General features: G+C 38.9%; 1 protein-coding gene and 1 non-coding gene across 2 annotated transcripts in view; both read left to right on the top strand.

Annotated features, from left to right (window-relative positions):
* Window positions 1–993: 993 nt before the first annotated feature.
* trnar-ucu (transfer RNA arginine (anticodon UCU)) lies at window positions 994–1067 on the top strand. Its single transcript has one exon. It is a non-coding gene; the product is annotated as a tRNA-Arg (tRNA).
* Window positions 1068–3579: 2512 nt separating this feature from the next.
* cadm3 (cell adhesion molecule 3) overlaps window positions 3580–25263 on the top strand; it is a 45187-nt gene continuing 23503 nt past the window's right edge. The window contains exons 1-2 of the mRNA XM_056744709.1: window positions 3580–3776; window positions 4980–5163. Of these exons, the coding sequence (XP_056600687.1) occupies window positions 5049–5163 (115 nt within the window). The 5' untranslated portion in view covers window positions 3580–3776; window positions 4980–5048. The remainder of the gene's footprint in view (window positions 3777–4979; window positions 5164–25263) is intronic.

Below are 25263 nucleotides of genomic sequence, written 5' to 3'. Positions count from 1 at the left end.
AAACTCTGAACAATAGCAACTCATAGCCAGCCATGCAGTTCTCTACACATGTTTCAAGATAAACATATATTTGATATTTTTAGTTTGTTTAACATTTTATGTTGATCTTATGTTTTTAATTATAAAATAAGCAGAATGCAGATTCAAATCTTGTTAGTATTTTAGATGAACCAAGACGACTCTTCATAAAATGTTTAAGTCTGACTGCAAAGGGTAAATTATTCTCCTCTTGTTCACCTGAATGATAATGTCAATGATGGCTTAGGGCTTTTTCATTTAAATGGTAATACCTTAAAATAGATTGGTTTGGATTAAGGACTACACGCAATCAATTGACTCAATGTTTATTGAAACACTCTTTCCTGTTCTCTCCTTTCCCTCCAGAAAAAACAACTAAACCAGTGGATCAACATTTGTCTCTATCTGCAAGTGGGTTATCTATAGGCAGGTACTCTCGCGTTTATACGTTAGTCAGCCTAAATCACGGTCAACTTCAGTTTAGAAGCGCGTTATTTTGAGTTTAATTTTTGAGCAACTTTCACATCAGAAACACTATTATCATCTAGGACCATAGAGGTGTGAATTAGCTCAATGTTAATAAACCCAAGATTCGTTGGATAAAGGGTTTTTTTTGTGTTACATTTTATCTTGTAAAGATCCCCATGTGTGTGTTGGTAGCAATGATGCTCAACGCCTCGTGAATTACAGTAGATGGTATATTTACCTTATAACCACAATGTTCATACTCTTATGTATACTCCAATATCCCTGAGATGTTTTTGTTATTTCATAACTGATTACATAAACCATTTTCCTCTCGGATGCTAAATGCGGCTCTCCGCCATTTCCGCACGCGCTTCAAGACAAGTGCGCCGGGCGGCCCCTAGCGGTGCGCATAGTAAGTGCAGCTCAAACCGTGCATTGGTCCTGATGCTGCAGGATTCGGTAGTGATGCAGAATATCACCTCGCTTTACGTTGCATCATGTGGCTCAGTCTCTGTGGCGCAATGGAATAGCGCGCTGGACTTCTAATCCAGAGGCTCCGGGTTCGAGTCCCGGCAGAGATGAGTCCGAAATGTCGCCATCGGGGTGATGCCTTTTGACATTTAATTTCGCAGTATTTTTGATATGAGGCATATTTTAGCTCATCAGTACGGCTAACGCATTAAGGATGGAATGAAAACGGAGTCTGTCAATTAACCTATTGTGTAGGCATATTTTCCCTTTCAGAGATAAAACAAATACTTATCGGTAATTAATAACCGATAAATACCAATAATTTTTCGGAGCTTCTATTTTTTTAGAAAAATAATGAATAGTTTATATTTTGATTGTTCTTACAAGTAATGTCACAATCTATTCTTGATTTTTTAACGCCTTTATCCTTTCCAATACAGTATATATGGTCATATTTTCATTTTAATTCTTCCTTGTCCCATTTCCCTTACAGATCAGTTCATCTGTAATATGCTTGTGGTTTTTTCCAATAAGGTCTGTCTAACATGAAGAGAATTAACCTGAATTGCACTGGTTAGAGACAAAATAGAGAGAGAGAGAGAAAGAATGAATGAAAGCCTGTCAGAGAGATGGAGAGAGACATCAGTGTCCTATTGATTTTCCAGAGAGTGGTGTGATTGGCTCTTCCCAGTCATTATGGGATAGAGATAGAGAGGGGTATCACCTCAGCGCTGCCTGGTCAAACTCTACAGGAAATCCTCTTACAGGAACTTCTTTTCATTCACGCTTATTCATTCTATATTCTGGGCTCATTTTCATCCACTCCTCTTCTCATAAGAATCAATCTTCTGAATATTCTATCCACAATTTCTTTTCAGTGCATGTGCAACTTGGCCCATAATTGAAGGTATTAATTCTTTTTTGTGCCTTTTTCATCAACCTCTTTTCCACTCAAGGCAATCTGCGTATCAAAGTGCTCGTGGGCTGGTGAGGGGGAACACGATGGCTCGTTTTGTTGGCCATTTGATGTAATTATACTTGACCTTATATTTGTAGCAAGTAAGTAATTTGAACTGATGATTGAGACGATCTTCTTCTCTTATCACTCTCTTCCTCTCTTTCGCGCACTCCAGGGCCGGTGAAATAGGTGTTGTTTTCTGCGCTTATGGACACTCGCACGTCGAGGAAAAGAATTGCGTAGGTCACGGGCGAACGCGCTCGACCGCGTGGACTGTCACAGCTCTGCGGAGAATGACGTCAGCATCTCTCTAAAATGATGCGAGCTCTCTAAAATGAGAATGAGGACTGATCAAAACACTAGCATTTAAAGGTATATCGGAACGCACGTCGTAGATAAAAAATGCGTCTAAATAACAACACAACCCGATAGGCTGAACTATTACATTGTGGAATGATGTACCCGGCGTTATCTGGGAATGCTCGCAGTACAGTATCCTGACCAGTAGATGTAACTACTGTCTCATCCGTATCAGTGATGAAGACAGTGTTGACGTCCGTGAATAGGCTGAGATGATAACACTACAACGTGTATCTTTTATCTATCGCATAAAGCGATTAATTTGTGCTTTGGGCGAGATGACACGGCCTATCAGTTCTCCACTGTCAAATCTGTTTCACGGTGCGTTCACGCCGTGAAATACAAAAACGATAGACTATTTGGGCTGATAACGTTAAACACAACTACTGTATAAAGTGATTTGGGCTGGGAGGTAAGACGGAACTGTCCCGCCCCGAGGCTCCGGTTGGATGCTTGTGTCAACGCCTCAGTGACCGAGTCGCCGCGCTCTCGGGGTATCTGCCTCTCGCGCAGTCGTCCATGTTTAACCCGTGCGTCCCTGCACCGCACGGCGAGTAATCCGCGTGCAGAACTAATCCCTAAATCCTCTCGCGAATCGCAACGCCCCCCTCTCCCTCTATTCTCCTCCCTCTTCTCGCTCGGGCCTCCAGAGCAGCCGGCAGGGTCTCGAGGGCCCCTTGCGCGCTGGGGACTCTGTTCACAAGACCACACCTCGCGCCGTCAGTTTATATGAGGGGATATCACGAAAGCATGTCTTCCACTTCACCCCAAAATACCTTGCAATAAACAAGGTCTGTCTTTGGACCATTAAGATTTTGATTAAAAAAAATATTGTGACGACAATTTCATTTTAATGACCAATTTTTTTGCTTATTGCAGGATTCCTACTACTAATTTATATGAGATTCACATCTTATTTGTATACAGTATACATACAGTAATTTACATCATACAATTTTATAACTTAAATTGCATTTAAATAATCATAAATTAAATGAATAAATAGGCTACAAGTTTTTGCAATGATAAGTAAAAATTGTAAGTATGTCCCTAATTGTCATGATAATAATGTCACAATTAATTTGTTTCTTTTAATTCTTTTAATGATTGATGATTTTTGCGAGATTTATTCAACCGTGTCTTATTCTAACGTACATATTCACATAATAATAATCTCCTTGGCAGAACTCTCTAGCCTTGTTACCCAAATGGTACGACCAAATCGTATTAAAATCCCCACCCCTCCCCCTCCACCCCGCGTGCCTGCCCCCTCCCTCACTCCCTCCCTTTCTCCGTGCTTTCAGACAGACTGTTTTGCTGCAGTGAACGGTAGCCGTGGTGAGAGGAAAAGGCAAGAAAAACAAGAAGACAGCGGAGGGCGGAACAAGAACCAAGACAGACAGATCCAGTGGGACCTTAGCGTGAACGCCAGCAGACATAGACGGTTCTAAAACTCCTGGACGGACGGAGCCAACGGGCATCACGAGGAGCGCATATATCGGTGCGTATTGTAATTTGCCCTCCTTTTGAGCACACAAACACGCAGGGGTATTATTGTCTTTGGCGTCCGGGCGCTTATACGGGGGGAGACACCTGTCAGGTTTGTAAATAGGGGCACGCTCGTGCTCTGGAATGCGCCTGCATCCGCGCGCACCTCTCCTGACGGGCGCACCGGTCAGAAAACGATGAAATGAGCACCGACGTGTTAAACTGTGAGCGAAGGAAAAGGGTTGACGATAAAGTGTGCTTAAGCTTAGTTAATGCGCTGATGGTTGCTTTGCCCCGTCGTGTTTCCCCTCCCATCGCGAGCTGTACCAGCATCCCCGCCGCTCCTTCTGCATCCAGCGCGCTCGGACTGTGTGCACCTGCTCCTGTTTTCCGTAGGTCGATGGGGCGTCCCGGTTGCGCGGGTGAGAACGGGACTTTTACTCGGCGGGGGGAGAAATAAATAAAAAAGTGCGAGAAAAGAGCTAAGGAGTGAGGGAGGCGGCCCGTGATCCCTCATGGGTGGCTCCGTTTCGGGTCGCTTGTCGTAGAATTGCAGCAGGTATCATCACCTTATTCTAACAGTGGTGAATAGGTGAGGCTTCGCCCCAGGTGAACACAACCGCACAGTTTTACATTCTCACGTGGGCCCTCACGGTCCCTCTAAGTGTCAGTCCCTCGTAGGAATAGCAATGAACAGCACCTCTGCGCGGTCACCCGCCCGCCCCGCAGGCAACGCAATGACTTGCACCGAAATCACGGTTGAGGAAAGCGCACAAAGAGGGAAATATAGGAGTCGATCGAGCGACCTTCTGTTATGTTTGTGAGTGCGTGCGTGCGTGCGCGCGCGGTTGTGGTCACAGTCGCGTGAGGTTGAGCGCTGAATTCTCAACGGGCGACAGGTGCACCTTCCCTTTCCCCGTCAGAGCAGGAGAATAACGAATTACAGAGCCCTGAAAAACGTCATCCCCTCACTTCATAGATCTTATATCTGTACCAATTGTCGTTTTTGGTTACTGAATGGAGTAGGTAATGTTGTCCATCACTGCGTCACATCACACGCAGCGAGTGACACGAGACGATCAATGGAAGCACTGGGGCAGCGCGTGAGTAACGAGTCTCAAAGTGGTGCGCGCTCAGCATCAATGCAACCAATCGGCTTGCTTAGTCTGTTAATGAGTTTGTATGTGTGTGTATTTGTGTGTGTTCCTTTCTGCAGCCAGCGCTTCGGTAAGCTTCTCCACTTCTTCTGGTCTCGAGAGGACCATTGAGTTTTGTGTGCGGACGGATGAGCGTGATGCTGAGACATATGACATTCCCGTCAATCCAGCGTTCTGCTGTCATGACGCTCGTGGCCTTGATGCTCCTTTTTGCAACATCCGTACGGAGTAACTTCGTTTATGGTAAGAAACCTAACTGGACACACACATCCCCATCTGTCCCCCCTTCGTGTTTTCACTGTTTTCTGTTAATACAAGGGAATCACAGAACCGTTAATAAGCTTGTGGGGTGCAGGAGAACCTCTCACCCCCCTTCCACCCATTTCCATCCCAGCTCTAATGGAATTTTCTGCTGTGTTGTGTTTTTTGGGCACTAAGCAGTGCTCTCTCACTCTCTCACTCCCTCTCTCAAGCACATGTACACATTACACAATCCTAGCAGGCAATCGGAGTTGGACTGAATCAGTCTTTTGGCTTGTGTAGGTGTTACATTGGTACTCTCTGCAGTTTAGGACTGAATAGAATCTCAAATCTACAAAATGTTTTTGAAAAATGAATAATTATGTTTTTGAAGATTGTCAACGTTTCCCACAGAGTAGTCAATAATCTCAGAGCAAACAGCTTTACATTTTGTTACATTTAACACACAAAAGACTGTCTTTCTTTCTTTTTCTTTCTTTCTTATCGACCCTGAGCTCATCCTTTCTCTCTCTCTTTCACACACTTAAACTCTGTCAGCTGTTTTTGCTGCTCACTGCATTATTCATTATTGTACTTTTTTGTGCAATTGCATAGCCAATAGCCCTCTGCATCCTTTAAGTGAGTGAGTGCCTGTGGATGCTCTTTGCATATGTAATAGAACTCAAACTTTGGTCTTGTATTCACCATCTTGCATTCTGTTGTGTTGATGTTTGGATATTTTCAATATTCTGTTGATTCATGCAAAGTGCTAAATGTACGGAGGTCTGATACTACCCTGGAAATCTGGGATCCAGGTTCTAATTTTAACTCAAGGTAAAGAAACCTAAAATGTTTCAGCAAGACATATGGCGTAAATTGGCAATTTTCCAACATATTCAAAATGCTTGGTGATGAACGGTTGACTTTGCAAACACAAACCCTGGCATACAGTTATCACCAATTAAATATATAACTCATCACACCTGTCCACTATTTCTCATCTCTCAAAAGTTTCCCTTTGTCAAATATGTATGTGTGTGAGATGTCAAGTTCTTAGCTCATAGTTTAGGGTTAGGGTTAGTGTGCGGGTATTTCACTCTGGTCTCTGATGTGTGGCATCGTCCAGTTCTTGCTCAAGTTCTCTGATGTCTGTATGTGTGAGTAGCGCAGTTCTCCACTCATAGTCTTTGATGTGTGTTCGAGTTGTTGGGCCGGTCACCCGTATGTGTGCAACATCCTCTGTGACATGTCTTTGAGCATCTCAACATGTGGTGGAGGCATCTGGATATCCTCCATAACCTGCCTTATAAATTCTGAAAAGTCATTTCAAAGGGGCCTGCACAGAATTCACGGAGCTTAATAACTGCATCACAGATTTGTCCAAAGAGGCAGTGCACAGGAAAATGAGCCTTGTTGCTTGTTTGTAGGGTTGTGTGATTGCTGGTTGTCTCTTGAAGCGTGCATCCCTCCAGCGAGCTGAGACACAGTCTGATGCTGATTTGTGTTGCTAGTTTGGACCGAGTGCATCGTGTGCTTGCCGTGTTTAAACCCCCATGATGCTAAAATGTGTGCATGTATGTCAGGATTGAAGTGGATTTTATCGGTGTTTTCCATTGACGTGTGTGTTGCTGAATGCCTTTAAGAGATCTTTAGAAGAATGTTCATCACCAAGGGACCTGAGCAGTATTGCTATTAGCATAAATAATGCAGAATAATGGACCACTAAAAATCTGATCAATCAAACGACAGGCCACAAATTCTCTGCACAATTTGCGCATCTTAACCCTCATCACTGTAGGTTCTCGAGAAAGCACAGCACAGGCAGAATGGTCTTGTATCATATTCATCAGACTGTATCCTAATCAATGAATTACTACATTTCATTAGCTATATTTATAGATTTTTAGGTGGTTATTTTGATGAGTTTTGTCACACTTGATTTACTTGCTTAAAACCATGGAGGAGTACAAAATGTTCTCTAAAAATGTTATGCTGGCTTTACCACTTACAGTATTGTTTTCCTGCAGGGGCGGATTATCTAATGGGCATTACTGGGCACTGGCTCAGGGGCCTATGCGCACTTAGGGCCCAAGCAAGGGGACGAAAATTGCACATGACAGCGTTTCTGCTATATTCATTCTGGTGTGCACACAAAACAGTGTTTCTAGCTTAGGAAGTCTGCCTTTTGATTTAGTCAGTTTTACAAGACCTCTAGATGCTTTTGTTCAGAAAAAAACGCATATTGACAAATCTAGCGACTTTCTGGATAAACATTAGATTTCATTCAGTGGGAAAATGTCACCAGTGCTCCCCAACGAGTGCGAGGTCTCTCTTTACCGGCATAGGGATCCCTTCTCTTGGTGTCACTCTGTACAGAGAGCGGCAGGAAGAAGCACCAGCGTACGACAGGTGACTCATGAATAAAATGAGTACAAAATAGTATTTTCAACAACCTGTCACTGTTATTGACTGTTTGGATATACACAGTGAACATTTTTGTTGAAAAAAACATTGATATAATGTGTATCAGTAACTGCCTTACTTTACCAATATTTAGCCTTCATTGTTAGAGAATACACAGTGCTTTTACATACATTGCAAAATGTTAACATACACACAAATATTATGATGTCGTAATATATAGGCTAAAGAAGTATACTTTTAATACATGTTAATGCCTTTTACTGTAACATAGTTCACGCTTACATATGAACGTGATTGGCGAGGTGCTTGTTACACAAGCAAAGTTTAACAAATGGACAAATGACTCTTATAGCATAATCATTGACAAAAACTGCCCCTTTATTCTTAGCAAAAATGAAGATGAAAATATTTGAGAATATTCTTAAGAACTTTCTATAATTTATCTTAAGAAAGTTCTTATATTTTCTCCTAAGAACAGTTTTGTGAATCTGGCATGTTTGTAAGTGAATTATGGAAGAATCTGATAGAACTGAATTGGTAGAGGTGTGGTAGTGTGTGCTGTTTGCATATGCCAGTGAGAAACAGTATGCAGGGAAATGTCTTAATATTCTTGTTGCTGGTCCAGGAAAGCATGGCTGCAATCATGAGGTTTAAATCCTGTATGATGGAGGATTAGTACAGGTGTTGATATTGTCCTTAAGGTTGTGATCATAGTTTGTAACTTCAATGTAATCCTGTGTAAAATAGAGGTGTTTCCTACTGGTAGTACACTACAGGCTAATTCAAAACTTTATTGTGTATGGGCGGGTCCATTCTTAATCCGGGCCTGTTGTCAAGTGTGTCTGTGTTACAACATATTGAGATACATATTTATAATATCTGTATAAACTAACTGAAATGATAGAAGTGATTTTTTAAAAACTGTTCATCCAAACACCAATGTAGCCAGCAAACAATGTGTTCTTTTTTCCAGTTTTATTTGTGTTTAAATGTGTTCTTTAAAGCTGCTTTGCAACAGTGCATATTGTCCTATAGAATAAAAACTGAATTGAGTTTCGTCTGTCTAGTAGTCGACTAGCAAAAATGCAATTTGAATTGACCAGACATTGATTTTGCCTCGAGTCTTTACCTTCCGTAGACAACCATTGACAAAAGTATCCTTCTGAAATGTAGCTAAACCATTAGAACTGAAGGGGTTGGGAACACTAGAATCATTGGAAGGTATTAAAGCAGGCGTAACACACAGGGTTTCTGCCAATCACATATTAATCTTGAGTACCTATAGAGTAGTATTGCATACTTTGTATCTTCAAAGAGTATTTAGTTTGATCACATTTATAAAAGATAGATACAGCTGTCCGAAAACATAAAGCGTGTGGGATGGGGAGGGGTAGGCTGAACCAAAGTTTATTTTATTTAAAAGTTGTGACGAAACAGTTTTATATGTTTGAAAAAAACTTTCAGAAACCTGTACGATCGCTGGGGGTGTTTATCGAGCACAGAAATACTACCTAATACAGTCAACTCATTTTTTGGCAAGTTGACCATGTTAAGCCTGAGAAGACAGCACGTTTAACATTGTAAAGAAGTCAGAATGCATGAAACATCGTTGCAGGGCCGATTTAAGACCGTAATCAAATTGATCCATAATGATCACTCTTAAATAAAGGTCCTTCAAAAGGTTCTTCGATGCCATATAATAACTTTTTGGTTCCATAAAGAACCTTTAACATCTGAAGATTTAAAAAAGTAAGAAAGAGATGGATTTAAAAATCCTTGGCTGAATTGATCTTTGTGGAACCAAAAAAGGTTATTCTATGGCATTGCTGTGAAGAACCTTTAGGCATCTTTATTTTTAAGAGTGAATCTTTAACATCTGAAAAAATGTTCTCTTTCAAAAATGGTGAATGGTTCTTTGTGGAACCAAAAATGGTTCTTCTATGGCATCGCAGTGAATAACCTTTAAAGCACCTCGATTGTTTAGTTTAGGCCATATCAGGTTACATTTGTACACATTTGATGTTAATAATATCTATAGAACTAGATTTAAAACAGTAGACTGACGAATCATAAAGTTACTTGTTTTTATGGTCACTAGTATTTTTCTTCTACATCCCTGCTCAATCCGATTATATAACAGGCAAATCCTAAAGATGAAAAAATAATAAGGACAGGAAGATAAATTTGCATATTTGAATGTAAAGTCTGACTTAGATTAGGATGTGCTGTATATATAAATGGAACTGAGAACAGACCAACTATTTCGCTTCTGCCCATTTCAATTATAGCCACCCAATGCAAAAACAAGGAACCGAATCTAGAGACAGCATCTCTGCTTTGAGGTACGTAATGAATGGGAATTGGTTCCCCTGGCTCAACACCAGTGTTGCTGTCCTGCTATAATGAAGGCTTGGATGAAGACCAGTGTAATCAGTATGTTGGTGGTTTTTATAGACATGGCTTGAAATCAGGTGTGCTTGTGTGTGGGTCTGGATGTGAAGTAAGCCTACAAAGGAAACGAGAGAGAGGGCGATGAAAGTCACCTTTGTCTTGGCGTTGTTTGCCTGCCGGAACCCCCGAGTGAGGCGGGTAAAGTCAGAGAAAGGACATTTTTTTCCCTGCCTACAGTCTCCAGAACCGTCCAGTGACTCCTGGGAAATGTAGTTTCCCAAAGCTTGAATGGGAATCTCAGCAGGACGGGAGCTTTTCCGTGAGTTCCAAAGTGATATGATTGAGAGTGTGCTCTGAGAAATGGAGTGGCCACCGAGATGTGATGTTTTTTTTTTTGCTGGGTAAGAGAACCTTCACTTTATGCACTCCAGAAAGCCAGCTCGTGTCAAGGGGGTTTTACGTAGAGCTTGTGTACAAGCAAGAAAAGCTTGACCTGCTCGATTAAGGGCAAGTGTTGGGAGTTCTGTGAGTTCAAAATGGTTGTATCTAGAGTGGATGAGCGGATCTGATTAAATGAGACACTTGACGTCACTAAACAGCTGGGCCGCTATTGCACATGGTATTTTAATGCAAACCTGTTAAAGTAGGTAGTAAATAAAGATGTGTTTATAAAAGAGATATTTGTGTGCACTTTCGGGGCTGTGGTAACTGCTGACAGACAAAACCATAGCCAATACCCACATATAAGGATATTTAGTAAAAATATTTCTGTAACATTAGGTTGATTGCAGAAGGTGCTTTATTTATACAACTCTTTGTCCTCTGATCAGTGCAAATCGAGACCGGGCCTAATTTTCTGGGTGTGTTTGCCGCATTATCTAAGTTTCTTTCTTTAGTGAATCAGGTGCTTAACCATCAGAGAGCAGAGAGATTGTGCAAATAAACTGCGCTTTTTTCCTTGTACAGTTCATTCTTAGTGAATTACCTCATTCTGCTCCGCATTAGACGCAGCGACTGTTACAGATATCTTGTCATTAACCAGGACATAAGCACTTTTCAGGAATTTTCATTAATGCATATTTATGAGCTGATGCAATGAACATGAACATTTCCTTCATTTGAATTTTAAAACAATGCCATTTTAGCCCCTAAAAGCTACAAATATGCAAAACTATGTAGCTTCATAATTGTTACTTTGGTAGATGGGTTGCCTGAATTATAAGTTCACTAATTGTCTAAGGGGAAAAAATTATTGGATGCATTTAGTGGTGGCATTACAACACATTCTTGCATCAATAAACAGATAGATGAATGCATTAGTATGGAAACACTTACCTATTTTTATTCACCATTTTATTGTTATTAATCATTGAAAAAAAAGAAATCAATGTAAATCACTCACCTCTACAAAAAATATGTTGGCCTCTTTAAACAGATAACAGAAGGTCATAAGAAAATACTGTCCAAAGGTCAGGTACAAGTTTGTCCTTCTGGATTTTAATATTTAGATTTGATAAGAAGTTCTTTGGTTTAGAGCTAAAGGCCATATCTGAAGTCTGAACGTTCTGAAGCACTTGTTCTGCAGAGGAGCTAAAATGTTCTAAATACATTATACGCACAGTTGGTGGATAATCCTCATTGTTAATTTGTTATCTTTCATCTTAACTATAAATAACTGTAGGCTGATGCTGCAAAGCCCTAGATTCATCAGCATACAATATGTTTGCTCAAACGTTAAGATCCAACGCTTTTAAAACAGATGCAATCTATGTTACAGGAATGTAGCATGAGAACTGATTTCCTGGGAATAGATAGATGCCAAACCATGAATTGCCCTGGGCGCACTTGATTTGCAAAACGCAATGGCCTGTCCTCAACATTGCTCAGGAAAAAACGCAGAAATGTTTTTTGGGAAAATTAAAGTCGTTTCAGTCCAAACATTCCATATAAACTAATGACATCGCACTCACTGCTGTTCCCAATGGGACTTGATATTGTGGTTTGCTTATTGATATGGTACCAGAGATTAACAACATATCATTAACTTCCTGAGGTCTATTCAGAGCATTAAATTGCACATTCCTGCACCATCACGCGGGTTAAATTATTATATTAATCCACAGATAAACAAATAATATACTTATGCTTTACATGCTATTATATGTTACAAAAGAATCAGTGCTATTTCTCTCTCTCTCTCAAGCGTGCCACTGAAGCAGCGTGGTTTGAAACCGCTCACTCATACAACAACCACAAACGAGTAGGAAGCAGCGGTAAAAATGCGTGTCTAATAGATAAATGAAGATGGATAGACCTATTTAAAACAGACTCCAACACTTTTATGCTCACCTGTCCCTTTGTATAATCTACGTCTCTAGAGATCCGTTTGAGATACAGGTGTTTTTCTATCTGCATGTTATGCACACATTCATACGCACTGTTTATAAATATATTGTTTAAGTATTGTGTATTGTAGCCTAGAAGATAAATAATAACTTTGTAAGTTCCCTCTATCAAGATTAAATCTGTTCAGAGCATTTTTGCAATTTTAAACTGTCCATATTTGATCCAAGTGTGGACTTGTAAGTGTGCTAAACTGCATGTAGTTATAAATAAAATCAACATTATAGATATAAAAGTTATAGATATAAAAGGACCATGGTGTAGTTTCACATATGGTACTAGGGTATGTAATGCACTATTCTTTCTGCATTGAAACAGTTATAAAAAAATAAAAACAAAACAAAGAAATAAAAACAAAAAATAACTTCATTGGGTCGGCTACAGTAGCTCCCCCTAATATTCATATAACCCCTACACGAGTGTGGAATGAATTTCATAGCGCACCATTCAAATGTTTAGGGTCACTTCATTCTTTATTTATATTTTACACGTTATAAAATACTACAAGACTCATTTACTATTTGCTGCCTTTTATCCATCATTAGTTCCAAGTTATCCCGAAAAAATATTTAAAATACGTTTTTGTTTTGCAATGAAAGAAATATATCTTGGCATAATTGGATTTTAAATGGAAGTCAGCGTGAAAGGTTATGAGCTGTTACACGGAAACACTCTTTTCAAATCAAGAGACAGCTCATTACTATTTCTTCTTTAATAGTGAATTAATTTACAAGTGTTGTGATAGCTAGTGTGTAATAATGCGGTGTATGTAAAGATCTAGTGCTGCCAACATCATCTTTTCCGCTGCCAAAAAAAGGCAAGGTAGACAGTAAGTATCCTGATGATGCTGATGACATCACAGCGTTCCTCTTAGATAAACATCAGAGTGCTCATTCAAAGCAGTTTGGCCCACTTTATGTGGGTATTTTTATCACGCCGACATCGTCTGTAATATATTTTTCATGAATAAAAACATGGACTTCAAAATTGCGCAGAAAGCTAAAGGGACCCTGTAGTGGGATTCAGAGGTTCCCGCAGAACCTTGCTCAGGTCTGCAGGAATGAGAGCTATGTCAACCCACCGGAGGAAAACATTTCCAATTAGCCGTGTGTCAGGTGCATCACACTTCCTGCTTTCAGGAGTGCCCTAGGGCTGTGTTTACCCCTGCAAAGCTCCCTGGGAAATGCGATCTGTTTTGAAAGTGCCGGTGTGTTTAGCTCTTACCTCAGCGTAACATGCGGCTGTGGCTTGATTGAGCAACTTGGCGTCTCCAGATGTGGCCAATAATGAGAAGAGATTAAACGACGAGCGGTAATGCTAGCCAATCATTAATCTGGATGAGATTTAGAGGCGGGAGAGCAAGTGCCAGCGGCTCACTTAAGAAGCAGGACAGATTTGTTGCTGGCAACCTTACTAATGCCACTGTTTTTTCTTACGCACTCTCTCTCTCTTTTTCTCTCGCTCTCACACACTCCTCTGGCTATTTGTTGTACATTTCCTCTCGGTCTCTCTCTCTTTTTCTGTTGCCAGCATTTCACTGTTGAAATGTAACTCTGAGGAACAGAAGGCCTGGGAAGAAACACAGACAGAGAAACAAAGAGACAAGAAAAAAGCAGAGATTGTGGTGTTAAAGAAAGCAGGAAATCCTGTCAGATTCATACACTGGTATCTTATGAATCATGTTATAAGAAAGTGTTTACGGGCCGCTCTGACAGTAAGATGCATCATAGGCTCTTACACAGAGGTCATCCTCCTCTGGGAAATGATCCACGATCATTGATAATGCGATGTGTCGACGAACCACAGATGAACTGGTAAATCTGTTTATGCCTTCATTGCTCCTGCGGCATGCCATTCGGCTGCGATGACTATGATTAGTGAAGCTATCATTAGAAAAGGGATCTACTTGAGTGTTTGCTGAAATGCTCGAAAACAATCATCTTATTTGTTGCTGTCTTTGTTTCAATAATGCAACACTTTTCATCAATTTAACAAGCTTTTTACATGCTGCAAAGTTTACTTCCTTTTTAGCATAACTTTCTCTTTGTATGTTTAGAAAGAAGTATACAGCAGAGGTTGTGCCCTCTTCTCTTAATGCAAACCAAACCTTCTGTTTCTCACCAATTATCTCCCAATTATCCACATAATGTTGAAGCAGAGTATTTAGTAGACTATTCCTCTCTTACAATCTGTGTTCCTACAGAATTGAACAGCATTGGATTTGATTACCTGGTTGTGAAGCTGAAATGAGATTTTACCTACGATGAAGTACTAGAACAAATATTTTTTAATCGTGGTAACGATTATGATCATTATTATTAATATGTGATCCATTAATCTTAAATTACAAAAGATTGGAAAACACGTTTATAAAACTTGTATTTGGGTAGTTGACAAAAAAATCCTGTCCTATGGTGTGACATAGCAACATTTAAGTAACTCTTAATATTGCATTGTTATTTATTATTAATATTAATATTAATCATAGAAAATAGCATAAGATAGATTTATCTTCGTTGTTAGTTTTTTTCTTCATTTTTGCAGTCAAACCATAGGACACATGTGCATATTGATCTGTTACTACATTACACATTTATTTACATGTATTCATTTAGCTTTTATCCGAAGCGACTTGCAAACGAGAGAACATTAGCATTTTGTCATTGAGCCACCAATAACATTATTAAACCTATATTTTAGTGTGGTTGTTTAATTTTACGAATGCCTTTTATGTTGCAATTAATTTTATTAGTGCTAATTTTAATTTATATTGACAGTTTTATAATATCAAGTAAATGACTTGCTCATCTGCTACACAATGTAATTGAAGTTATCTTAATTAAATCTCAGTAATGAGCAAAAATATGTAATTAGTCAGCATATCGTGTACTTGATGCAGATACCATTACTTCACTAATTGACACACAGAAAATATTTGAATACTGTATGATATACAGTCTATGAAAACCCAGTTTTTGTTACTGATTTCTAAACAAAATCATCCTACGTAATGTAAAGAACATTCTGTGAAAATATAACCTTGATATCTTAAAAAAATTGAAATCATCTTGAAACTTATTGGTGAAATCGAACTTAGATGCTTGTTATCAGCTTTCCTGTAGCTCAGTGGTAAAAGCATTGAGTTAACAACGTACGGTCGTGGGTTTGATCCCAGGGGATTGCACATACTTAGAAACAAATGAATAGGATATTGCAATGTAAGTCGCTTTGGATAAAAGCGTCTGCCAAATGCATAAATGTAAATGTTATCTCATATTTACATGTTGACATGGTTTTCACAGACTGACATGGTTTTCACAGACTGGGTCACACACAGTATTTTTACATGAAAGTTAGAAGTTGCAATAAAGTGCTGCAGAACATGATTTCGATTAAATTGTCAAAGAGTTTCACCCTTTGCTCGGTGTACATCCTGGCTTCCAGAGGAACTCGGAATTGCCAGGCGGCATCTGATCGTTTTTAAAGATTGTGTCTATGTGTCATTCTGATAATATCAGCTTCACTCAATTTTTAAGTGATTGCGTCAGGCACTTTCAATCTATCCAAACCTAAATCAATGAAACTTTCCAGCAAAGACCAAGGACACAATGGAATAACTGCCAACCTTGAGCCTCCGTGAACCCAGCATCTTCGACGCTGCCTTTGTATTGTCAATATTTGTACATGTGTATATATTTCTTGTCCGTTTGTTTACGCTGACACCAGAGCTAACGGAAGTTCCCATAGCTGGGAAATGCTTTTATATGTGTCATGGCCTATGTAAACCCAACCTTCCATGAGTCTGCAAAGCAAGCTCCTTCTCACATCTATTAATGCATTTAGCTCCAGCGTATAGTCTGTCAGTCAAATTAAACCGTTCTCTCTCTTACCACACCCTGATGATATACAGCTCTTCTAACGTCGCCTCCAACCATATAACCCCATCACCACATAATCCCTCCCAGACGCAACCAATCAATTGAAACATTAACATTCCATCAACAGATCCAACCAGCTGCTCCAGCAGCATTTTACCAACATTCCTCAAGTCGACAACAGTCCCGACCGGCTGCTTCCCGAAACATTCAGACAATTCGGCTAGTCATCAACGGCAAATTAAACCCATCTAGAAATCCTCACTTCAGTTTCCACTTATCTCCAAGCAGTAACCAGTCACATTTCCCAAGTTTCCCATGATGTAATTGGACAGCGGAGCACTTATGAAGCTGTGCGTGTTTGATTAAACTGTCTGTGAGAGGGGTGAGGAGAGATCAGGCTGGACCAGCGAGTCTGTTGAACAGCAGCTAACGGCCAGAGAGGTCCACCAATGTGAGCATTTTTTCTAATCATGAATCCTGTTAACCTTTAGCCCCGTTGGATCCATTCTTCAAGCTCACTTCAGTTCCAGAGTTCTTCAGATCCAATTATCTAACATGCAGAGTTCCTTCAAGTGTTTCCGAGGAGTTGCGTGTGTGCATGTGGGTAAAAGAAAGACAAGATGTCTGCGTGTCAGTCTATAGGTTGAAAGTGTAGTGTTGGTGAGAATGAGCCGTGTGTGTGTATACGTACGTGTGTTGCAGCAGCGCTCCTCAGATGTTCACACGCAGCGTGCTTGTGATGAAAGCAGCACATTGTGGAGTCACCCATCAGTTTGGCCGGGGATGAAAGACCTGTGTTGTTTTATTCAGCTATTTCGCTCTGAAAGCTTTGCTGTGTGGCCTGTTTCAGCTGCTATGTGGCTCGTGGTTTTATTCACCAGATTTGTTAGCGATGAGATGTGCGCTGTATTGTTTTATTCAACACAAAGCATCCTTATGACAGCAAGCGCCACGTTGAATGGCTTGTTTGTGCCTTACGATAAAATCTTGCGTTTGGAGTGTGATACGGACTTGAAATAACACAAGTATGGACCTGTCAAAGAACCAGCATGTGCATGTGTGTGTGTGTGTGTGTGTGTGTGTGTGTGCCTGATTCAGCAGCTTCTCTGTGGGCTGAGACAAAAGAAGTAATAAGCGTTTCTAATCTGAGGAGTGAATGAAAGCTGCACAAAGAGGGACAAAGAAACATAGAATAAACAGGCCAAGGGAAAGCGAGGGAGAAAGAGAGAGAGAGGAAATAAAGCAGGCAGAGGTAGCAGTGAATGAAGGATGAAGCAATAGGTGGCAACAGGATACACAGGAGCCATCGGAAAAGAAGGGGACACTTGAATTTTAAGTCAGCTTAATGCAGATAGCTAAAAGATTCTTTGCTCAACAGCATAAAATATCATTATAACATATCATCTACATAATATCAATGTATATATATATTATCAATCAATTGTATACAGTATTAAATCAATTGTGAATACATATGCATTATGTGTTTTATTAAGCACATAATGCTATTTATTCTATATTGCAAATTATATGTAATATTTTAATTAAATGTTGTATTTTTTTTAAGAATGAATGGAATATTATTAGCATGATTAATTTGCACTGCATTGATTAGTCTAATTATCAACAACATCAACAGCGTAGTACATCTGAATCAGGGGAACTAATACTCTGTATACTCAAACCTGACCTCACAGTAAAACCTGACTATTTTAATCATGCTATATTTTTTATATACTTATGTATGAATTCGTATAATGTGAATTATATGAAAACCAACCTGATCTCACAGGAAGTTGGAACTATTTTACGAGTTGTCTTATGCGTATAAATTTGTACATTATGAATCGTCCAAAAACGTATCATTACTTGAAAAAAGCAATACCGAAGCCCCCTTAGCCACGCCCCTTAACCTAATGTCAGTGGTGCGAAAGCAAATCGGAGTATAATGTGCATATGAGTGTACAATTCAAAGGAATAAGCCAAAATTAGCCACATCGTAGAAAAGTTACTGTTTGTTTTTGTCGTTAGATTGTGTCAAAAATAACGTGATTATTAAAAAAACAAGAATGAAACCTATCATCGTGGGGTGAAGGGAGATTGCACAAAAATGCCTAGGATGAAATCGTACGAATGCATATGAAATAACCACACCACAAAATATTTATGAATTGCCATGGGATTGTGTTGGTCTTCTGTGTTGTGTCGGTTAGCTTGCCTCTTCTGGTCAGACAGCCTATCGTTGCCCACCGAAAAAGCTCATTGTCTTGACGAGACCCAGTGATTTTCTGTCATTCACACCCATTAACAGAGTCCGAAATTACCTGTCATTCTCAGTCCAAATGCCACTAATTTTAATCATATTTCTTGAACAAGTGGTTTATGTTTATTCATTATAATGGTATTTTTTCCACTGTAGTGTACCTATACTGTTAACGATAAAATACAGGACAGGTCCTGTATTGATTTAGTAAGCACTTCATCTTCTAATGCTGGGTGATCCCATTATTATACATTATTATTATATTATTATACCCTCTCCGGCTATGCTTTTTCCACATAGAAAAAAAGGTAAAACACATACTGAAAAATAGGAAAAGATGCTAATTGATGGAGTGAAAAGACGTGGGCTTGAAGGGTTTTTTACGCTATGTCATATCACATCAAATTGCATAATAACACAAATACTCAGACATTTCCTGAACCACTTAAAACCAATCACATGACATAAGACTGGATGGTTCGTATTACCTTACTTTAATGTTCTGGCACCTCACCAACGATTACTGGAAATCTACACACACACACACAGTCTCTCTCGCTCTACCTCTCTCTTGCCTAAGCAGGTGAGAGATCTATTTTTACACCCGTTGGAATTAATTAGCTAGCGCTGAATGAAGTTCGCCTTGTCAGTAAGTTTCTTGTCACTTTATGAGAAGTTTCTGAACATGCACAGCGCAATTACACTCAATTCTGTTTCTTGACATAGAAATTATGTTTTTATTGTTTATTTTACAGTGGATCGGCTGAGGGCAAGAACAGTGTGATTTTAACACGTTAGAGTTCTTTCCTTACACGATACATCTCATCACACATTTATAATTTATAAACAAATTTGTCTCAAATACTCACAATGTTTGCTTGAGATTGACACATAGTTGCAAATATGGTTTATGAATGTGGCAGATTTGATTTGGCGATTCACGTTGTGTGAAAGAAATTGTTATTAGGTGATCAGTTGGAGGAGGGGCTAATTGTCTGTCAGGGGAGTGACAGGTCGATGAGGGTTGGATAATTATGTGTGAGAGGAGGGGCTTGTTCGTCATGGGGAGGGGTTAATGCTCAAATAACACGGCCAACTAAGTGCTTTACCGGGCTTTAAATTTAATCTCCTTCCAGGGATTAATTTCAAACTTCACCTTGAACGTTGCTAACAGTCGAGCAGCAGCATCATTTAACAGAAAGATGAGTTTACAAGGCATTTCAGACTGTTTCTTTACAATGGAAGAACGTTGGCCAACATAACCAGCTGTGTAACAGTTAAGAGAATATGTTGTTATTTCAAACACACATTGTACTTTTTTTCTTTCTCCTCTACTTTGTCCTTTATTTGTGCATTCTTTCACTGAAGGGAAGGATGTTTCACTGCCGTCTTCAATTCATTCTGCCTGTCTAGTCACTGGATTTGTAATTCTTCCGATTTTTCTTCCTTGGTCCCTGAACGTTTCCATTTCAATAACCATGACACACTCATTTTGTGTTCTGCTTTTCATTTTGCTCAGTCAAGTGTATCTCTCATTACCCTCAACCTGATCGGAGGATTAATTCATAATATTCTTCTTAACATCATGATGGGATTATTTTTATTATTATATTAAACCTGATCAGGGGATTAATTATAAAAATGACTCTAGACAGAATACACGGATTAATGTAAACCTAGTCCGGATTCCTGCGTTCATTTCTTTTGTTACTTCAGACCTAATAATAATATCATTTTTAGTGGTAATTCTTGAAGCAGAATAGCTCGATATGTCTGCTTTCCTGGTCAATGCGTAAATTGTATTAAAGTTTTAAGTTAAGTTGGAGTTAATTGTAATACTTTTGGATACTTCTTAGGATCTTTGAGGAAGATGTCATCCACCCACACTATGGTACCCGAGATATTTTAGCATCTGTTTGCTTGAGATTTATTTAACACCGGCAGTAAGATTACATCATATCCAAAACACGTGACACATGCACTCAGAATAGTGTATTCTGTAGTACACTACAGAAGAGAAGAAGAGTATTATGGACCAATGATTTTCAGAATTATGCCATTGACACTAAACCACTAAACTCTCTTTTATAATCTCAAACTGTCTAATATTCTTTAGCCCTAATTTGTGGTGCTTCGCTGTAGATTGGTGTGGCCTGACTCTGCAGTAAATTGTTCACTTTTTTCTCCAGCACTTTTCTCGGGTCTAATTTGTGGCGCTCCATAGTAAATTGTTCAGGTCGGTTTTTGTGGTATTCCACACTTGAGTGCTGTGCTGTGTTTTGGACGTTGAAAAGTGTCTTGCAGGTTTGCATGAATCGATTTCTTAAGCTTTTACTGTACTATTGGACAGACTAATTCTAAAAGGACGCTTTTGGCTTTTTATCTTGTTCTTAAAGTTGTGGTTTGTTTGGATAGTTTGTAAGCGCTTTAAGAGTTGTTTCTTTGTTCTCTTTATGTTGCATGTTTTTGCACATTGCTCTCGCATTGTGCCTAGATGTTGCTTTTTTCTGTAGTCTGTTGAAATTGTATTTTCTCTCTTTACGTTACGTTTGTTTGAGTCTTGTTCTTGTCTGATCTATTATGTTAAGGTTGGTAGTATATTGTCCCATTAGAAAGGAAATCCCCAAATGACATCTATAATATCTTAAAGAACTAGCTCACCAGCCTAGCAATTCAAACCGGTGCAACATTTTATCTTCTTTGAAGCACAAGTTTCAAAGAATGATGATGTTGATAAAATGAAAGTGAACAGAGACTGATATTGTCATTCACTCTGAAAAAAAGGTGCTTCACAATGCCACAGAAGAACCATTTTTAGCTGAATGTTTTTATAAATAACCTTTTTTATCTTTTCTGTTGCACTAAAGATTATTTGTTGTGAAAAAGGAAAGACATGGTTCTTAAAGGACTTTTGAGTAAATGTTTCTTCTAGGAACCAAAATTCCATCTATAGCATTGCTATAAAGGTTCTTTTGTAGCACCCTTTACTTTGAGTGTTCTTTAACATTGTACCAACCATAATACATTATTTTAATTGTTAGAGAAAAGAATGTCAGAAATTTTTGAATTAAAAAACAGACAAATTTTGAGGTGAATATTTTTTCCAGATATAAAAATGGAGTTTGTATCTCAAATATTTGTCCTAGAAAGACATGACAAAAGTCAATAGAAATACAATAAATGTGTGTGTTTTCCCAAGAAATCTAAATAATGTTTAATTTCAAAGGTCCAAAGTCAAGAGATCTTGATTTAAATTAAATAAAACATTTCTCATCATTTTTAGGATTAACATAAGTGATAAGGTTGATGCTTAAATGAAACACAAACATAAACTCAATTAAGTCTCTGCAAAACCTCAGAGCAAAAGATTTTTGTTTACTCTGGTGTTTGTCAGCTCTGTCTGTAGTGTTGTGTTTGTTTGCTCCGATGTGTTGTGTTTGTTTGATGTATTGTTTTGCGCTTGTTTGCTGTTTGTGTTATGTTGTTGATCGCTCTGATCTGTTGAGTTGGTCCTGATTGCTCTGGTGTAGTGTGCTGTGTTTGCTCTGGTGAATTGTGCTGTCTGTTTTTCATTCTGCAGTGTATGTCAGCTATCTCTCTCTCTTTCTGTCTCTCTCTCTCTCTCTCTCTCTCTCTCCCTCTCTCTAATACTCAGGGAGTGTCCTATAGATACCAATTACATCCACTCAGGACAAGACAGTGAGAAAGAGAAAAAGGGATGGAGCGAAACGAGTGGGAGGGTATAGGAGAGTGAGTTCACAGAAAAGAGAGAGAGATGACGAGACGGACAGAGAGAAATTGGAGGAGAGAGATTCCGTCTGTGAGTGTAATAGTCTCCTGCTGTCAGGCACTAGGGAACGGGAGAGAGAAACAGAATGAAGGAGAGAAATGGGAGGGAGATTGTGGAGAAGAAAGAATACAGTGACAGAGCTTAGGAAAAGAGCGAGCGATACTGAGAGAAAGAGAGGGAGAGAGTCGCTTGCACTTAAGACAAAAGTGAAGAAGAGAGCTGTGTAAAGCTGAAGGAATGGAGAAAGTGAGAGAGTTGATGTGGAGAGCATCATATCTCTACATTTAAAGGTTGAACTTAGTCAAGTGTGTTCGTCACAATGCAGTTTGTACTCAGTGTGACTGTGTGTGTGTTTCCATGACAAAAGGATACAGAGATGGCTATCTGAATATTTCATACCTCCTTGAGTGTTGGTTTATGTTCTGCACGTGTGTGTGTGTGTGCGTATTCTATTATTTATGAATTGAGAATCCTATGGTGCAACCCTACTGTACAGTCCAATAATGTGTCTCTGCACTTGTCCTTTCAAATATTTAATTTGATTTGTCTATACCTCTGATCTATCAAACACAGTAAAACAGTTTTAAAAATGTGCTGCTTTCAAAGTTTGCATCAATATTTGTTTTAGGAAAGAATGATATCATAATCTTCATTAAGTCATCTTACTGTATCTTTCCTCATTGTGTGAGTTTGTGCATGTTCACAAACCAAACATAGAGTATGTGCCTTTGTCCATTTTGACATGTATAGATAAGATAATCGTTTGTGAAGTGTGTTAATTATGAGAGGATGGCTGCTTACAGTTAGGGGCTTTGTTGTATCTGCGGTTCTGTTCGGTGGGATACAGATGGAGTCTCTGTGCTGTCGTCTAAAATAATTATCATCATACGTTTCTTCAGTTCTCTGAAAACAAAATAGCTCTGATTCTGTCTGACGTTGGTTGAAAAAGAGAGGTGTATATGTACTGAGTCAATTATAAACCTATTTGGATGACGTAAAGCACACTGGTTCAACGTCGGTCTAGATTCTACAACTTTACAACTGCACAAACTTTAAAACAAGATACCACCACCAGAATATTTATAACTGTTTTAAAATATGAAACAAATATCTACGATTAAAGTATACAACCGTGGGAAAAAATGAAGAATTCCATATTTGTATGCGTTGTGGCCGTTCTAGAGAAGTGTCTGTTGAATTTCAACAGAATCAAACCTCAGGAGTGACATAAAGTCATCCAACAGTGATGTGAAAGACTGTACGGCATGACAAGACAAATGAAAACTGTGATAAAAATACAGGTTATCATGTAAAAAAAAATTTTTTTTTTACTTTTCAGAAATACGTATTCAAATATTACTGTTGTATTGCTTAAATGTGAACATGAACTTGTTTTCTTTGTAGTATTATAGGTCTTAAAAATTACAGAGCATTTTTTTACCTGTTTGTCCTGTCTTTATTTTCTGCAAATAAATGCAAAAAGAAAAAGTATATATTTTAAATTTGAGAGAAATATTGTTGGAAGTTCACAAAATGAAACAAAAATGATAACTTTACCTAAATACATATCTATAAATAATAGTAAATAAGTGGTCTCTTAATTTTGTACGTGGTTGTATATGTAAGATTAAAAAACTACTGCTAATAAATAAAAAAAAACCTGAAACCAGAGGTGCCTATCCTTCTGAATAAGGACATACCAACTTTGGTCTCTGTCTTACTGTGAAACTGCATCTGTCACAAAAACATCCATATACTTTCGTTAAAAATCATGATAAATAGATGACCTTCATCACGTCAGTAAGGGGTAGACTTTATTTTTACAATTGGATTTAAATCATGAAATGTGGCAGTTTCTAACAAAGTTACTGGCCATCTGTACTGGCAAGTTTTTGCTTGCATTTGGCAGGTGTTAATTTTGGATTGGCAGCCTAAAAAGAACCTTTTGCATTTAAAGAGAAAAACATTATTTATGAATCGCTTTTTGAGGACATTTTGTAAAGGTTTATCTGATTTAAGCCCATTAAACATATAACGATGGACTCTACAAATACCTTCTGTCTTGTCTTTCTTTTTCCCTAAGCAAAGAACAGGTTGCTCTTTGAATGTGTGGGTGATGGGGTCACTTTGTCTTGAGGGTCAGGCTTCAGGTCACGCCAGTTGCTCCTGGTAACCTCCCCCTGCCTGGTTGCATAGCAACCTTCCTCCTTTGTTTCAAAATGATTTAATTTATGGTTTATCTCCGTCTTCTTTCACCTCTCTCGGTCAGTCCCTCTATCTGTCTCTATATCTCTCTTCCTCCCTCGGGACCCTGTTTTCTCCTCTCTGTGCTTCTATCCATCACAAGGCTCTCTGAGGCTCCTGGTGCCTGTCAGTGCGAGGGAGAGAAAGACAGATAGTCTAAGAGAGGGAGAAAGAGTGCTTGAAGGTATAGTTTATACTGCTTGTGTTTGTTAGTTGCATGAGTATGTTTATAGTGACGTTGCGGTGGCTGAGGTCAGTGTGCGTCTGTTTGCTTGATAAAGAGATCTCATATCTCCTCCTCTTTGTAATTGACCTCTTATTTCTTAAAGTGCCTTACTGGCTGCCATTCACTCAATACCTGCCAAAGCTTTAAGTGCTTCTTCTCTCTGGCGTTGTCTCAAAAGCAAGTGGGCTTCCTGATTAAACTGCATTTTTTGGGCATCATAGGTGCATTTAAAGATTTGAATTGAACCTAGTGAGCTACCTGTGTAGATAGCATTTTGGGGCATTGTTGGCATATGGGTAGTTGACAGACTAACAAGCAAATTTAACCTATAGTGTGACAGCAAAAATTTGGAAAAAAAACCTAACAATAAAGATAAACCTCTCTTATTCCATGTTATACAATAAATATCAATAATATAAAACAATGTAATATTAACAGTTTGTTTTCTAAATTTTGCTATGTCACACCATAGGACGCCATTTAT

The sequence above is a fragment of the Triplophysa dalaica genome, chromosome 3, assembly GCF_015846415.1.
Source record: "Triplophysa dalaica isolate WHDGS20190420 chromosome 3, ASM1584641v1, whole genome shotgun sequence".
Lineage (NCBI taxonomy): Eukaryota > Metazoa > Chordata > Actinopteri > Cypriniformes > Nemacheilidae > Triplophysa > Triplophysa dalaica.
The sequence above is the reverse complement of the archived record's forward strand: the minus strand, read 5'-3'. Positions and strand labels throughout refer to the sequence as shown.